We start from the raw sequence: 17,450 nt of genomic DNA, 5'->3' as shown, positions 1-17,450 counted from the left end.
AGATCATAGCCGTCCCAGCCAAGACAAGCAGTGCTCTTGTATTAATGCAGACAAAAGTCTTCATGATATGCATGTCACTACTTTTTCTGTTGACATGCGTGGATTTAGGACAGTGACATAGCTTGTGTGCTCTTCTCTGGACTTAAAGAAATGGCAGATAACACAAACACATCTCAGCTGCCACTCGCATGTCCCAGTGATTTTTGTCTGCATACCTAATCCAAGGTGGACTACGCGTAGCTGTTTGGTACCTATTTAGAGATAATACTACATACCTTCGTCCACGTACTAGGTGGGTGGACTTCTGCCTTCATACCTTAGTACTTAAAGCCAAAGTATCTGTGCTTCCTGTAACATACATCAAATCATGTATACATTTTTATAACTAGGTGATAAAAATTTGTGATTGATCAATAAAAGCATGTTCTGAAGTTTACGATTCCCGGACAATCTTGAAACAGGAAGCCTCTTGCATCTGCAACAAGTGTACTAGGGTGCACTCTGGATGTACATGTAATGTCCTGCTGCTGTAATGTAAACATGACGTTTATTCACATAGAAATAAGTCTTCAAGGCTGTGACCACTTTAGTAAAATGAATTCAAGCATAAAATTGTTTAAATAAATAAATAAAAGTTCATGCCAAGCATGCAACAAATAGCCTGGTTTCTTCAGCACATATCACAATGTCAACTTGGTTTTCCACAGAATAAATGCACGAGCCCCATCAGTGAGCTAGACGGCTCCTAGTGGCAATTAAAAGGTATGTGTGTATGGTTGCACATTTCTTCACAGTTCTGCACCGTGCAGTCAATGTCTCTGTATACTCCAACACAGGTACACCTCTAATCCCAGCTGAGAACATGAAACAGTTGTGGTACAGCTAGCGCTCAATGCATTTAAAATTTACAAACTTTCGCATATAAAAGCAGGCACCAATAAACGGTGCTTGAAAATAAGATCAATGACTAGACGGCCACGAGTGGCAGTAGTGGCCTCCTGGCAAAAATGGCAAGTACTAGTATGCGGTTGTAAAGCAATACAACAGTGCTTCAACTGTGGGCCGCGACCATGGCAGGGAAAGGAGCTGTTGCTTCTGTAAAGTAGAGGCTGTATCAGAATTGCCTGGTTTGCAGAATTGCAGTGGTTTGAGAGCTTGTACGGATTGCAGATGAATGTAGGCTTCCATTACCATTCAGTATCTATTGCAAAGCTGTCTAGCAGAATGTCCTTTGGTATGCCAAACAAGCTCTCTGGTTATTACATAAGCATTCCTAGTGGCCTGCACGCTCTCTGTAAATTGCTTCATACACTATTAAAAATAAATTTCACAGTAAATGCTTGTATTACTGTGCATGCTCAAAACTGCTAAAGATGTTGGTAGGTAGAGGCAAAGTGCAGCTGTAATGTGATATAGCTTTGGCAGGTTGCGGGTACCACAGTTTGGAAAGCACTGTTCCATCGCATGAAACTGTACAAGTGTCCACTGGTGGCACAACAATAACTAAAAAAAAAAAGCAGCACGCACTGTTTTCAAGCAGCGTGCAATAGCTGCAAAGAAGGCAGAAATGCTGGTGAGTGGCAAGCAGCACATCACCAGCGTTTCACATCTCTGGTGCCACCCATTCGTGCTCTTCGTCAAACATGTGGAGTGGGATGCTTAGCGTGGCACACCCAAGCCAGCTCCTTTTCAGCGGCATTTCCCACAAACCAAGCCACGTATCGGCTTGTGCATCATACACCTCCATTGTGGCATGGTGCTGGTCCCAGCTCTCTTCACCACCAAACACAAAAATCTTGTTCCCAACGACAGCCACGCCAGGCTTGTAACGGCGCTCTCTCATGGGCCTACAGAAGCGCCATGTGTTGGTCCGTGGGTCGAAGCACTCGACCTTGTTTGTGTTCTCTTCAGACACGTGCCAGCCGCCGATCACGTAGATTTTCTTGTCAAACACGCACGAGGCTGCACCTGACCTTGGCATCAACATCGGGGTCAGCTCCTTCCAAGAGTCAGCTTTAGGGTCATAGCACTGAACACTGTCGATGCTGTCAACGTCGTCAGCAACTGGGTTGTAGGACTTGACATTGTCAGCACTGCTTCCAATATCGGCGACTGCCACGCCAGTGACAAAAAGTTTTCCCTGGAGCGATGCCACAGCAGGGCTTGTCAGCGGAACTTTCATTGGCTGCACAATGTCCCACCGGTTGCATGCGGGGTCGTAGCACTCAACACAGGCGAGACGTGACGTGCCGTCCCAGCCACCAATGGCATACACACAACCATCTAGCGCTGCAAGGGCCACTTCAGACCTTGCAACGCTCATTGGGGCTGCTTCAGACCAGGTGTTCAATGCTGGATCGAAGCGCCATGATGCCTTGCTGACAGATCCATCTGGGTATTCTCCACCAGCCATGAAAAGAACGTTCTGGCCAGTAGCGGTCACACCGTGCTTGCTCACAGCATATGGGAGAGAAGCAAGGCTCAGCCACGACCGGCTGCTGTGAGCATAGCAGTCCACATTCCGCAGAACCACTTTATCATCTTCACCTCCAACCAAGATAGTGACTTCAACCATGGAGGAATTCTTCCGGACAGTAGTCCACGGTTGGTGGCTCTCTTTCCGCCTATCTGGTAGCAAGTGGTAGGCCTTTGCTTTCTCGAGCAACTGGCAGCATCTCTGGTTCTGGGACACGGCGGGGGTCGTCGCCACCACGTCGACGAGGTAGTATGGGCTCATGAGGGGCAAGCGTATGTGTTCGAAGATCTTTTCGAAACCTTCCATCCGCGACTCGGTGCTGTGCTTGAGCCAGGAGAGGGCGCCTTCGAACAGATGCTCCTCTTTCTCTATCTTCAGGTTGTCCGACGAGATGAATTCGACGAGCTTGTTGGCCGAGATTTCTAAGAACTCCTCGTGACGCATCACCAGTTCGAAAGAGCGGCATGCGTAGTCCTTCGCCTTGGCCTGGAGTTCCGTACAGGCGTGCATCTCGGCGAACGTGTGGATGCCTAGGCAGTTTGTCTCGTCGATGTGCTGCTCGAGAAAGGCGCAACAGACCTCTTTGACCGGCGCCACGTCCAGAAGGTTGGCCGCTGACAGAAGAGACTGGACATTGGCGCGGGTGATGGTTATGGTGGACGTGTAGGCGTAGTCGATGAGGTCCCGAAGCGTCTCCGCTTCGACCCCGTTGAGGACCACGCGGTTCTGCGTTTGCTCGGCCATTTGGCTAGAGAACATCGCCCTGAAGTAGGGGCTGAAAGACGCAAGCACAACCTTGTGGCACGGGTACTCCGCGGCTTCGGCGCACAGTACGACGTCGCAGAACGCTCCACTGGCCCGAAAAGCGCTGAGACCCTTGAGGATGGAGTCGGAATGGTCTTCGTCCATGTACTTGTACTCATCCTTCATTTTAGTCTCACAGCTTTCGGAGCTGAACGACTCCGAAACTAGTTCCATGTCGGTCGGATCGCGGGTCGTGCCGCACGAGCTTACGGAGACGCTGCGCCGCCGAATATAGTTCATTGGTGGTTTGTGGCACAGCTTACTCCGATTTGCCGAAGGCGCCCGCAGCAGCCTTCCCGCTTACAAAGCAACGCCGAGCGAACTCGTCGCTCTGGTCGTCATTTCACCATTTCAATCACTGATTTGACTTCCCGATTATGGCCGCCCACACGGATATCTAACCGTTCGAGGCGCCATGCGGGCAATCCGTGCGTTTTCGGGCTATGTCCTACAATTTTGTTTTCAGAAGTGTTCATCTTGCTCTGTAGGCAATCCTAACTCTGCAATTATTATAGTTATGTAAAACTATAAACGTGATGAAATGCATAATAACTCCTTTATTGCTGGTAAAGTAAGGCCGCCTGCTGCGATTGCGCCTCGCGGCGTCACCGGTTGGCACTAGTGTCCCTTGAGAACGCAATGGCAGCGTTGTTTACTGTTTGAAACGCACATGTGATTTGTTTTGTATCAGCCGTCAGAACACCTCCTTCTCGTAATGTCATCTGAAACAAGGGTAGTTTTTGAGCGTTACGTCTGGTATGGTGCTTATAGGCAATAATTTGGCGTGAGGCAACGTCGGTGAGTCGGTTTCATGGCGTCCTTCGAAGAAGATGTCTGCTTCTGGGAATCGGTGGATGTCGAAAGTGATTTCCAAGCCGACACAGCGTGAGTGCAAACTTTTACTGAACAACTTTGATTATCGCCGACTCCAGTTCACATATCCTCAGGACGGAAATGACTGAGTGCACAGAACTACCACCGCTGCAGCGCGCGTGCGTCAGCAGACGAGTTTAAACGCAGCGTACTACGCTCACTTGTCAGTTTCGCGCTCACCTGCGGTTTTCCCGTCCACTTGAAGAAAAACAACTTGCAGAACACCGTATAGCTGCCTTCACGGCTCTCTGTAGCTCTGGAGTCTTGTGCCATAAACAAAAGAAAGCGTAAGCTCACAGCAATCTCTAGGTTCAGTATCCACTACTGAACGCTATTTAGTCTACTTTCTTGAGCACTAGCACTATATCCATCAAGCCCTAAATCTGCTCTAGAATATATGATTATTCTATCAGCAGCACAGTGTTTCACTGCTCTAGACAGAAATGACGGGGGATGTTAATTTTTTTTCCCTTGGTATACTATTCCACGAGAACACTGCGGTAGCTCTCTCAAACATTCGTAGTTTTGCGCACCCGTCGTGGTTAGACTGTAAAAAGGTTAGGACTGCTGTTGCAGAAGTCCGTAGCGCTTTTTTTCGTCGTATACACTGTACAAAACACTACATTACGCGTCTTTAACATTACTTTCTTGAGCACTAGCACTATATCCATCAAGCCCTAAATCTGCTCTAGAATATATGATTATTCTATCAGCAGCACAGTGTTTCACTGCTCTAGACAGAAATGACGGGGGATGTTAATTTTTTTTCCCTTGGTATACTATTCCACGAGAACACTGCGGTAGCTCTCTCAAACATTCGTAGTTTTGCGCACCCGTCGTGGTTAGACTGTAAAAAGGTTAGGACTGCTGTTGCAGAAGTCCGTAGCGCTTTTTTTCGTCGTTTACACTGTACAAAACACTACATTACGCGTCTTTAACATTACTTTCTTGAGCACTAGCACTATATCCATCAAGCCCTAAATCTGCTCTAGAATATATGATTATTCTATCAGCAGCACAGTGTTTCACTGCTCTAGACAGAAATGACGGGGGATGTTAATTTTTTTTCCCTTGGTATACTATTCCACGAGAACACTGCGGTAGCTCTCTCAAACATTCGTAGTTTTGCGCACCCGTCGTGGTTAGACTGTAAAAAGGTTAGGACTGCTGTTGCAGAAGTCCGTAGCGCTTTTTTTCGTCGTATACACTGTACAAAACACTACATTACGCGTCTTTAACATTACTTTCTTGAGCACTAGCACTATATCCATCAAGCCCTAAATCTGCTCTAGAATATATGATTATTCTATCAGCAGCACAGTGTTTCACTGCTCTAGACAGAAATGACGGGGGATGTTAATTTTTTTTCCCTTGGTATACTATTCCACGAGAACACTGCGGTAGCTCTCTCAAACATTCGTAGTTTTGCGCACCCGTCGTGGTTCGACTGTAAAAAGGTTAGGACTGCTGTTGCAGAAGTCCGTAGCGCTTTTTTTCGTCGTATACACTGTACAAAACACTACATTACGCGTCTTTAACATTACTTTCTTGAGCACTAGCACTATATCCATCAAGCCCTAAATCTGCTCTAGAATATATGATTATTCTATCAGCAGCACAGTGTTTCACTGCTCTAGACAGAAATGACGGGGGATGTTAATTTTTTTTCCCTTGGTATACTATTCCACGAGAACACTGCGGTAGCTCTCTCAAACATTCGTAGTTTTGCGCACCCGTCGTGGTTAGACTGTAAAAAGGTTAGGACTGCTGTTGCAGAAGTCCGTAGCGCTTTTTTTCGTCGTATACACTGTACAAAACACTACATTACGCGTCTTTAACATTACTTTCTTGAGCACTAGCACTATATCCATCAAGCCCTAAATCTGCTCTAGAATATATGATTATTCTATCAGCAGCACAGTGTTTCACTGCTCTAGACAGAAATGACGGGGGATGTTAATTTTTTTTCCCTTGGTATACTATTCCACGAGAACACTGCGGTAGCTCTCTCAAACATTCGTAGTTTTGCGCACCCGTCGTGGTTAGACTGTAAAAAGGTTAGGACTGCTGTTGCAGAAGTCCGTAGCGCTTTTTTTCGTCGTATACACTGTACAAAACACTACATTACGCGTCTTTAACATGAATGGCGTGACATAAGTAAATTGAGCTGCCAGTGCGAGCCACAGTCGTCAGCCAGTGAGAATCGCGAGGGAAATGAGAATTTGTGCAAGTACCAAGTGTAAACAACGTGACAATATTCAGTGTACTTTGGCGGCGCTGCCAGGGTACCAAAGCTAATGCCCGAATTGGTAGCAGCTTTGATCCCACCGCTGACCCTTGGGTGACCATAAATCCTGCACCGCCGGCCCGCTTCATTGTAATCTCAGTTATCTCCCGAGGCTTGCCCATAGTCTCGCAACATACTTTTGCAACGCCAGTCAGAACCTTGCCGTCATACGTGCCCCGACTCCAACCACTTCCTCTAATCCGTCTGCTAGAGTGCAGCCAAGCCCCTCAACTTGACAAGTCGCTGGTCTTTAATCACACTCCTTCTGCGTCCCGGAATTTTATTACGTATAAATACTATAAAGCACTGTAGGATAGAAACGTTTAGCAATGATTACTTTGTTTCAATGCTATCCACCACTTAAGTGTCAAACAAGTGGCTCGATTCAAGGCACATTTGGGAATATTTGAACAGAGCAGCACATTTACACAGATTTGTTCTTCACGCTAGTTCTTTGCTTTCCCATATTTATTCGTTACACATGTTGTGCAGCGATTGATAAACAGTGCTCCTCTTTTTGTGTAGCAGCATGGCACCTTCTACTGGTAGAAATAAATATTAGCTAACATAGTCTGTTGTTTGAGCTGTTTTATATTCATTGCAGGCTCTTCAGAGATGCCAACTGTGATGACTTGCTTGAATTCAACGAGACATTCAAGCCCTTGTGGCATACAGATGCTCGAATTGTAGGTTCCTGTTTTCTTTGCTTGAAGTCTGTCTGTGTCTTCATGTAGCAGCAATTTTTCTCCTTGTGTGGTTTTCTTTGCCTGCATGTTTATACAAAAAGGATGCGTAAAGCTATGTGTCATTGTTTCCTACATGTGCACATGACATTGAATTCCATTCACCTTATTGATGTCTAAAATGTTGTGAAAGGGCAGTGTCAATGATGAAATTGACATCTTTTCTTATTACTCTCAGGCAGAGTGAGATTTCTTTTAACTGGCAGCAAATGACGAAGTGTATTCATTTAAAGTGGAACATTGGGCTAGTTGGTGTGTTCTTAAAGACTGAAACATATATAATTAGTGCTAAAAAGATGGACCAGAATGATCACTGCATGCCACAATATTTGTGTGTTATGCAAAGTGCAGTATGATAGATGAAGTAAACATTTCTTTTCCGTTAGGACAGAGGGAGATTTGGTGAAGCCATTGCTGTGGAAATAAAACAAATACAAAAGAACAGAAGACCAGACACCATGGGTGCTACTAGACTGCACACCACAGTATTCTGTTCTTGGTACTCTATTTGCGCTGTAGTGTCTGGGGTGCCTGGTCTTCTGTTCTTTGTGTTTATTTTATTTGCACTACAACAGCCTCATCAGCAATTGGCCAACATGCCCAAGAACAAGCCATTTTAAACTGAGGCTTCTTTTGACTGTGGCAGCAAATGATGAAGTTTGTTCAGTTAAGGCCAACAAGAAGCTTCTGTGCATTCTGAAAAGTAAAGAGTTAGTTGAGGTCTACTCCCACGTCATTGATGGTCTTTAGTGTCTTTAGTCTCTTGAGTGCTGTTTAAATAATGGTCTCAATCCTGCATCCAATTTCACATGTGTTGAATAAAAAAATTATTTTTCTCAACTTGTTCTTCAGAGATGAGCAAAAAGCTGCACAGCACGTGAAGTTAAAAGCTGTCATTCATAACTCTTTTTCCTGTCCCGAAAAGAAAGACACATAATTTTTGTGAACCATATGTAGTCTGAGCCGGCATAGATTCCTCACTAAAGTATCATGTCTGCAGGCAGCTACCATTGATGGAACGGTTGAGAATGAGGCTGGGTGCACAACAGAAGCTAACACAGTTGAAGTGAAGTAAGTTTTTTTTTTTCTCACCCTTTTTCACAAGTAAGACATATCAGGTTGTGAGGCTACAGAAATGTGCAGAAACATTTGTGCTAACAATATGCCACATGTCGTCACATCTTAGTCATGTGATTATCGTCAGGGGCCTAGGGACCAGTTTCATATGCATATTGCACAGTTGTGATGTCATGCCTGATATTGAAAAAACCGAAACTAAAACCATGCTTGCTGAGTTTTTACATTGTATTAGCCAGTTAGCGATAATATTCAGAGCACTGTTAGCAGGAAAAAGAAAGTGAAGACTGAAATTTCTGTCCCTATATAATCTGCTAATAACCTGCGATGTGCCATGCCCAAGTTATCTCATTTGGACGTCTGTGCACGCCCCTTGATATGCCTGAGTTAAGCGATGTAACATTTTTCACTCACTGCCTGCTTTTCCCTATATTGTTCATGATTGTCATCACATCTTTATCGTAAGAACTGGTCACAGCATTTGTACCGAAGTTGGTTAAACAAAAATTTCATGCCAGCTTTTATTTGTATGCGAAAGATTCTGAGAGAAAAGTTCATGAGTCGATGTTGCTTGGATAATATGTCCTTCAATTTCTGGCTTGGTGGCCCAGCACAAGAAGCCCAAGCACTTTTTGAGTGATGCTAAAATTCAATAACTTTCTGTAAACCATTTGGAGGGCTTCAGTCATAAAATAACCCACATGAAATCTCATTTTTTAGTAGGTACCAATCAACCGAATTAAAATCGATTATGAGCATAATCAAAATTTTTTTGTTTGAGTATTGCAATAAAAACAAAATGAGACGTGTTCAACAAAGTATTGCCAATAAATACAGTTTGAATGTAAAGTCTGCTAATATTTTATTCTAACAGAAATTGAGTTTGATTCACTTAGAGAAAGCGTCTGTAAACAGTGGGCAGAAATAGTCAAAACACTCGGCACTCAGAGGATTAGCCCTTTAACTACCAGAGCAGAGCTGTTAGTATGTATATCATCAAAGTGGAGTCGTACTCGTCCGTGCAGCTACTTCTGCTTTGCTTGCCAGCGACAGGCTGCGCTTGTGAACTCTGTTCATGTCGTCCATTTTAGTTTCGGCACTTGAGCATACCCTTCGATGCTTTCAATTCCTTTCTTTATGATCTGTTCGAATAATTTATGCTTAAACCTGACACGTGTGCTCAGAAAAAAGTATGTTTTCTCAGAAAAAGTCTCTTTTTCTCGTCAGATCTCTTTCATAGATATTTCAAGTCATTATAAGAGGTAAAGTGCACGTATATTTTTCAAATCAAGATGTAATGATATTGGTAAATTGTGTACCCTTCTCTTGCGAAAGAACTTGCGAGTTAAAGGGCTAATATTGTGTCGAGGCCTACATCACAGGACCTGTTTGCTTTGCCTCTGTACTTCTCACTTTATGCCGATGAATACTGGTGCCGATACTTTCAGGACTGAAAAACAGTCACCGACCGCTGCTGTGGGAACTAGTGGCACACCAACAGCAAGAAAGAAATGGACGGCTGACGAGGAAGCCCTTTTGTTGCAATGCATGGTAAGTGCTTCAACGCTCTCTTTTGTCGCTTCTTGGCTGTTCAGACTGAGTAGCGTCATAAATACTGGGGGCTGTTCGTTGCAATGTGATTGCTAGTATGGCAGGTATGGCAGGTATGGCTAGTATCTTGCCAGTGATGCCACCAAAATCATGGCGCCGAGGAAGAGAACCTTCCTAGAAGAACCTCTCCAGAGATTCTTCCTTGCATAAGCCAGGCAATCGGGGAACATTGAAAAAAAAGCCTCGGACGGGAGAGAATTGATGGACATTACCTGATGCACGAAGAGCTAAAGAGCTAAATTTTTTACTGCAATTATGACAATTAGAGAGCAGTAGGTGTGTTGTCTCTTCCGTCTATCAGAGGGATGACGGCTTGTAATTGCTGCGAGTCACTTGGAGTGTTTGTGACGTAGTCTGGCCTAAGCTGTTAGCAGAGTTTCTAAATCTGAAATTTTCTTGCTCCGTTACTGAAACCTGCAGGTGGGGTGTGTTCTTTTTCATTTGCTGGCTTTGTTTTGTCACGGGCATGACAGTCCTGCCTCCACTTGCGTTTCTTTCCTCGGTGTCAAATTAGATCCCCACCTTAAGTTTACTAACCACATTGCACACATCAAACAAAAAGCAGCATTTAGCGTTAGAGCACTACTCAAATGATGTGAATTTTTTTCCAAGGAAGCATTATTATCTTTATACTTCACTTTCATTCGTAGTCATATCATTTATGGTATTTCTTTTTGGGGCAATACTTATCATTGTCATCTTTCCTCTATTCAGCACATTCAAAATCAGGCTATTTGCATTATAACGCAAAGCCATTTTTTCTTTAACGCCTCTTCACAACTACGTACAAACCAAATTCTTCAAGTTACTCTTTCGTTTAACTATCATTTAGCGATATTATTTTTCAAATTGCCCCCCAACTCAACAAGTTTCTTACAACTTCATTAGTTCTGATCTTTTTAATCCTGATAACACAAGGTTGGCAGCACGAGGAAATTTTCTGTTGCCTTTATGTCATACTAATTACGGAAAGATGGCTCCCTCTTTTTGGGCACTTAAACTTTGGAACAGTCTGCCATATTCCATTAAGTTGTCATCCACCTTGTACTCGTTTAAATACGAACTCAAAAATTATTTGCTGTGTGATTAATTGCCTATAATTTTATTTTGCTGATTTGTGGCAGTGTAATTAGCAATGATAGTGCATCTTTCCTCTTCCTTTGCTTTTTATGTCTGTCATCACTAAGTTTCTTGCTTATTTTTTGCTTATTCCATATTTTTTTGTACAACTAATCCATGGGTCCCAGTGCAGTCTCTGACTATCGGACCCTTGTCTGTATATCATTTCTTGTAACCGATTGTTATGAATGAATTATAAACTGAAACTGAAACATTTACAACACTTGCAGCATCATTTTATGTAATTTTCAATATTGCTAATGTGAAATAATTTCCATTGTACACTGACATTATTACCTTTGTCACAGGGTGAAACGTTGAAGCATGTACATTTAGCTAGCCTAATTGTGGCAGCATACAAAAGCATTTCGTCAATCAACATTCACTTCTAAAATTTCTTGCAGCATGCTTACTTGTTCGTTGCTGTGTTTTTTCCTGGCAGGAACAACACGGGAATAAATGGAGCAAGATTTCTGCACTGATCAAGACCAAAAGCACCATACAAGTCAAGACGCATGCTCACTACCTCCTGAAGAAAAATGCGAGTATATTAAACATGATGGCATTGCTTAGTGTAGTAATAGCGCACGCTTCAGGCTATCTCTTAATAAGCTGTGCTAGCAATTTACACTTATTCAATCATAAAATGGCCACTCTTGCCACAAGAGTAGGATTGCTAAACCAGAACATGCACATAAATGAAAGACGGGTGGAGACGGGTGGTGGTGCTGTTCGGAAGATTCTGCATGAGTTCATCATGACTTTATTACATTAGACAGTGCCTATTCACATCTAGGTCATTTTTATTGTCAAAAGAAAACTATACCATCATCATCAGCAGCAGCAGCCTGGTTACACCCACTGCAGGGCAAAGGCCTCTCCCATACTTCTCCAACTACCCCGGTCATGTACTAAATGTGGCCATGTCGTCCCTGCAAACTTCTTAATCTCATCCGCCCACCTAACTTTCTGCCGCCCCCTGCTATGCTTCCCTTCCCTTGGGATCCAGTCCGTAACCCTTAATGACCATCGGTTTTCCTCATTACATGTCCTGCCCACGCCCATTTCTTTTTCTTGATTTCAACTAAGATTTCATTAACTCGCGTTTGTTCCCTCACCCAGTCTACTCTTTTCTTATCCCTTAACATTACACCCATCATTCTTCTTTCCATAGCTCCTTGCGTCATCCTCAATTTAAGCAGAACTCATTTTGTAAGCCTCCAAGTTTCTGCACTGTACGTGAGTACTGGTAAGACCCAGCTGTTATGCACTTTCCTCTTGGCGGATAATGGCAACCTGCTGTTCATGATTTGGGAATGCCTGCCAAATGCACCCCAGCCCATTCTTATTCTTCTGATTATTTCAGTCTCATGATTTGGATCCGCAGTTCAATAACTATACATTACATTCTAAAGGAACCAGAGATACAGCTTAGCAAATTTAGAAAATCTTTGCCTCACGAATATGTCCCAAATACGAGAAAACACAAGGAAATCTATGATGTCAAGCTGACAAAGTAGTCAGAATAATTAGGTGTCATCTCGGCAGCATTGCAGAGTTGATTTTATTGCTTTTCAGCATTTGTTGTCCATTCGTTAGTTGTGACATGGACAATCTTGTTTCAGGCTCTCCAAGGAAAAACCTCTGGCCAAGTCAATGACACCTCTGTGCCTGTCGTCACATCAAAAGGACCGGTGGCCAAACCACCCAAGAAACAGGCAAAGGTGAAACCGCAGGCAACCTCGCGTAACGAGAATGTGATTGTGCTCAAGGAGGCCGAAGCCATCGAGACCTTGAAGAACAAGTTCCCAGAGAGTGAAATTGTCAGTATCGACAAGTCTGCTGACGAAGAGGATGAAATAGACATTGATTGCGATGGCACCGACGATGTCGTGTTTTCACCGCCTGGTTCTCCGCTTCGGAAGAGTGATGCATTTGTTGAGGTTGCGACCCCCAAGTTGGCAACTGATTCATCCGCGGAAGACACAGAGAATGAAACAAGCCCAGACAGGTTGTTGCCTGAGGGCCTGGAGAAAGGTGCAACTGCTGCTGTGACATTTGAACCTCCCATGGCTGAAGTTGTGCTGGACAAGTCTGTAGTTAGCAAAGACGAAAAGATGGTTCATTCAGAGTTTTTTTCCGGAAGCTCTTCCAAGACACCAGAAAGGTATTGTGAAAGTTAACAAGACGTTACCATATTCTGTGGGGCTCTTTCAGTAGTAAAACAGAATTGGAAATAGAGTGTATTTTCTGTATTCTAAAGGTAAAGTGTGGTGGCTTCTTTCTGCTAATCAAGGTACTATGCAAAATATAAATATGGAAAAACCTAAAAAGTGCTGCATACTTAGATATTACGAGCCACGTAATCATTCGACCTCATGTATAACTTTCCTACTCCACGTGGTCTTGAAAGGCGTGATTGCATGGTAATGGTACCTTTCTAGGTACCATTAATCTTTGTCTTTGCAGACACTTGTGTTTCACTGAGCTGCACTTTTTAGTGAAGTTGTAAAACAAGCGTGATGAAATTTTTCTTTAATAAAGAAGTCCTAAGCTTTCTTGATATGAAAAATTTGTATGGTCTCGCGTTTCAGGTACCTTAGGATCAGAAACTTCATCATTGATGCCTGGAACAGCCAGAAGCCGCGGTATCTGAACAAGACCCAGGCAAGGCAGGGGCTCAAGAACTGTGGGGACGTGAACTGCATCGGAAGAATTCATGACTATTTAGAACAGATCGGAGCTATCAACTTTGGTTGCTGTAAGTGGTCTGTACATTCATTTTCATTTCAGTTTCATTGTTTCCTTGTAGAAGAAACACGAGGATGTTGGGGACTAAAGGCAATATGCCTGGTTCGATTTGGCACTCGCGATAACTCTCTGTGCGTGCCTCTAATTGTGAAACCAATCAATCGCATTTGTTTTCTTTACTGGAAATACTGGGGTTTTGTTGGGTAGTTGTATGTCCCTCTTGTGTTTTTGCAGCATTCTCGCATGGGCGTCTGCATCAGCAGGCGTTTGGTGTGTTGCGACACCACATACCCGAGCACATGAGGGTTGGACCCTCTGCATGTAACCATGCCTGGCTCAGTCATGTCCAGGGTAAAGAGATTTTGGGGGGTGGCGGGGGGAGGTAGTTGAGCCGAAGTCGGGTTTTTTGGACCTTTATGGCCCCTCTATGGAGGCAACACACCTTCTTGGCCTCCGCTTCGCGTAAATGGCAGAGAGAGGAAGAAAATTTTATTAAATGTCCTTGCTGGGGTCAAGGGGGGTGGGGGCCAGGAGGCTAGCCCCGCCGGAGCTCCCCTTTCTCAGCATGAAGCCAAGACAAGCCACACAATCTCTCCTTTTGTTGTGGCAAAATCTTTGCCAGAATCACTAGGCTCAGGCTACAAATTAAGATGGGAAGCGGCAACCTTCTTCTTAAAATTCATGACAAGACTCGGTACAGTAATTTGTGCAAACTCATTGATTTTGGAGACATTCCTCTTTCAGTGGGCCCACGCAGGTCCTTGTACACTGTCTGCAGTGTCATCTCTGAAGATAACCTGCTCGATCTTACTGAAAGTGAGCTACTAGAGGGATGGCAAGACCAGAATCTAGTTAAAGTCCAAAGAATAACCATCAGGTGAAGCAACAAGGAAATCCCCACGAAACATGTAATCATAACCTTTGGAACAAGTAACCTACCAGACTAAATAGAGACTGGATACTGCAAACTTAGTGCACGGCCATATATTCCAAAACTGCGTCAATGCTTCAAGTGTCAGTGGTTCGGGCATGGATTGCAAAGCTGCCGAGGGCGCACCACTTGTGCAGAAATGTGCATCCAACGAGCACTCATCTGACACCTGGACTTTCGCTACCCACTGTGCTAACTGTGATGGAGATCCCCCCCGCATACTCCCACTCGTGCCCGTCGTGGAAAAAAAGAAAAGCAAATCATCAAGCTCAAAATCAAACTTAATCTATCATTCCAAGAGGCACGCAAACGCTTCTCTATGAACAACCAGTCTAGTCCATCGTACACCGACGCAGGGCACCTGAGGGCAGCACCACATCATTTGGCAGCCACCAAAGTCGCACGGAGTGTGATGGTGGTCACGTCATCAGCTTCCCCTCTCCCCCTTGGCTGGAGCAGCCAGCACTGTTCCGCTCTCTGCCAACGAGGGCCAGCAGAGCCCCGGGCCTGCTGAACCCTAGGCCACTGCCCATGCAGATAAGCCCAAAACCCCCGGCACTATCCGCCGCCTCAGACACGGTTATGGATACAACAAGCACAACTTCAGTGTCTCAGATGGCTAAAGTATGCTGAAACTCCCTTGAGCGTGCTGGGAAGAAAGAAAAATTCCATATCATGGGGCCTGGAAAGGTCTTGTGAGCTAAATCTATATCTTTTAGACACACAGCACCAAACACATATAACATCAATACACAGATATTACAGTGGAATGTCAGGGGTTTACTCCACAATCTAGACGACATGAAGTAACTTCTACATAAGTTTAATTCAAGGATGCTGTGCATCCAAGAAACACATCATAATTCTTCACACCAGAACTTTCCCTGGCAGTATGCCATTTACCAAAAAGACTACAACGATGCCCTTGCCTCCTCAGGTGGTGTAGCCATAGCAGTAGATGAGGGTGGTGTTTGCCAGCAATTACAGTTTAAAATGTGCTTAGAGGCAGTAATGGTCTGTGCAGTGCTCTTTAATAAGCTGGTCACAATTACCTCCCTATACATCCCCCTGAATTACCATCTTTCAACCACAGAATTTCATAGCTTATCTGTGAACTGCCCGAGCCTTATATTGCAGGGAGATATTAGTGCACACAACACCCTTTGGGAAGAGTTTCGTTGTGATGCCATGGGGCACTTAGCAGAAGACCTCCTCTTCTCTAGAGATGCACGCTTGCTAAATGGGAAAGAGCTTACATTCTACAGCGTGGCAAACAAAACATTCTCATCTATCAATTTAAGGATTACATTGAGTACACTCGTGCCACATCTGGAGTGGAATGCGATTAAGAATATATGTGGAAGTGACCATTTCCGAGTTGTCATAAAACTAACAAAAGGTGATGAGTTCTCTTCACGTGTGCCCCGGTGGAAAGTCAACTGTGCCGACTGGACATGATACAGGGAGCTCGCACATTTGACCTGGGATGACATCTGTACACTTCCTATCGATGATTAATTAAATTAAGTTATGGGCTTTTACGTGCCAAAACCACTGTCTGATTATGAGGCACGCCGTAGTGGAGGACTCCGGAAATTTCGACCACCTGGGGTTCTTTAAAGTGCACCTAAATCTAAGTACACGGGTGTTTTCGCATTTCGCCCTCATCGAAATGCGGCTGCCGTGGCCGGGATTCGATCCCGCGACCTCGTGCTCAGCAGGCAAACACCATAGCCACTGAGCAACCACGGCGGGTTATCGATGATGCAATGCCAACATGTATCCCCAAAACAAATGGATTGCCCTGTAAACGACGTGTTCCCTGGTAGAATGAGGAATGTAAGGAAGTGCATCGAAATCAAAATAGATTTTGGAGCCACCTTTGAGACTCCAATTATGGAGCACCTGATCACTTTCAAGAAAATCAAGACTTTAAAGTCTCAGGGTAGAAGATTGCGCCGCCGTGCGAAAAGGGGAAGCTGGCAAAAATACATTTCCAACATTAATTTGTATGCTGACGAACCAAAAGTTTGGAACAGGGTGAACAAAATTGAAGGTCGGCAAACTCATCCTCTACCATTATTAAACACGCAGGGAAATACTCTTGAAGATCAAGCTACTTCTCCAGGGGCACATTTTGAGTACATTTCTAGCTCGTCTCATTACTCAGATACCCTGAGATATCAGCAACAAGCGGAGCGACTATCTCTGGATTGGAAAGGGAAAAGAAATTAATCTTACAACCGTTCATTTAACGTGACAAAATTTCAGGATGCACTAAATTGTTGTAATAAATCGGCCCCTGGAAACGATCAAATTCTTTACCAGATGATTGAACACTTGCACCCCCAAGCACACAAAACACTCCTATCTTTTTTTAATGCCATATTCTCTGCCAGCTATATTCCATCTGTTTGGAAGCAAGCAGTCATATAATCCCTATTCTCAAAGAGGGAAGGACCCGTCCTCAGCCAGCAGCTATAGGCCTATAGCTCTAACAAGTTGGCTATGCAAGCTTTTAGAGAAAATGACTAAGTGGCACCTGATCCATTTTCTTGAAAGCAGCAAAACACTAGATCATTTGCAGTATGGATTCAGAGAATGTAGATCCATAATAGATCACCTTGCCCACATCGAGACAAATATCTGTCATGCCTTTGTGCACAAACAATTTTTGTTATCAGTATTTTTAGACATGGAGAAAGCATGTGAGACTACTTGATTGTTTCGGTCCAAGGCAACTTGCTAAACGTGATTCAAAGTAATCTCTTGAACTCT

General features: G+C 44.1%; 2 protein-coding genes across 3 annotated transcripts in view; one reads left to right on the top strand and one right to left on the bottom strand.

Annotated features, from left to right (window-relative positions):
* Positions 1-528: 528 nt before the first annotated feature.
* Positions 529-3,690, bottom strand: LOC126518002 (kelch-like protein 24). Its single transcript, XM_050167842.3, has one exon. The coding sequence runs from the start codon at positions 3,518-3,520 to the stop codon at positions 1,604-1,606; it is 1,917 nt and encodes a 638-aa protein (XP_050023799.1). The 5' UTR covers positions 3,521-3,690; the 3' UTR covers positions 529-1,603.
* Positions 3,691-3,892: 202 nt separating this feature from the next.
* The window catches only part of LOC126518000 (histone H2A deubiquitinase MYSM1-like), a 29,273-nt gene continuing 15,715 nt past the window's right edge, over positions 3,893-17,450 (top strand). For both annotated transcript variants that reach the window (XM_050167841.3, XM_050167840.3), the window contains exons 1-7: positions 3,893-4,165; positions 7,045-7,126; positions 8,184-8,254; positions 9,709-9,811; positions 11,433-11,531; positions 12,616-13,157; positions 13,585-13,751. In XM_050167841.3, coding sequence (XP_050023798.1) covers positions 4,092-4,165; positions 7,045-7,126; positions 8,184-8,254; positions 9,709-9,811; positions 11,433-11,531; positions 12,616-13,157; positions 13,585-13,751 — 1,138 coding nt within the window. In that variant the 5' untranslated portion in view covers positions 3,893-4,091. The remainder of the gene's footprint in view (positions 4,166-7,044; positions 7,127-8,183; positions 8,255-9,708; positions 9,812-11,432; positions 11,532-12,615; positions 13,158-13,584; positions 13,752-17,450) is intronic.

This window comes from Dermacentor andersoni, chromosome 11, assembly GCF_023375885.2.
Source record: "Dermacentor andersoni chromosome 11, qqDerAnde1_hic_scaffold, whole genome shotgun sequence".
NCBI classification, from domain to species: Eukaryota; Metazoa; Arthropoda; class Arachnida; order Ixodida; family Ixodidae; genus Dermacentor; species Dermacentor andersoni.
The sequence above is the reverse complement of the archived record's forward strand: the minus strand, read 5'-3'. Positions and strand labels throughout refer to the sequence as shown.

Excerpts from the sequence above, each read along its gene's own strand:
- LOC126518002 (XM_050167842.3), bottom strand. The coding sequence starts at position 3,520 with ATGAACTATATTCGGCGGCGCAGCGTCTCCGTAAGCTCGTGCGGCACG.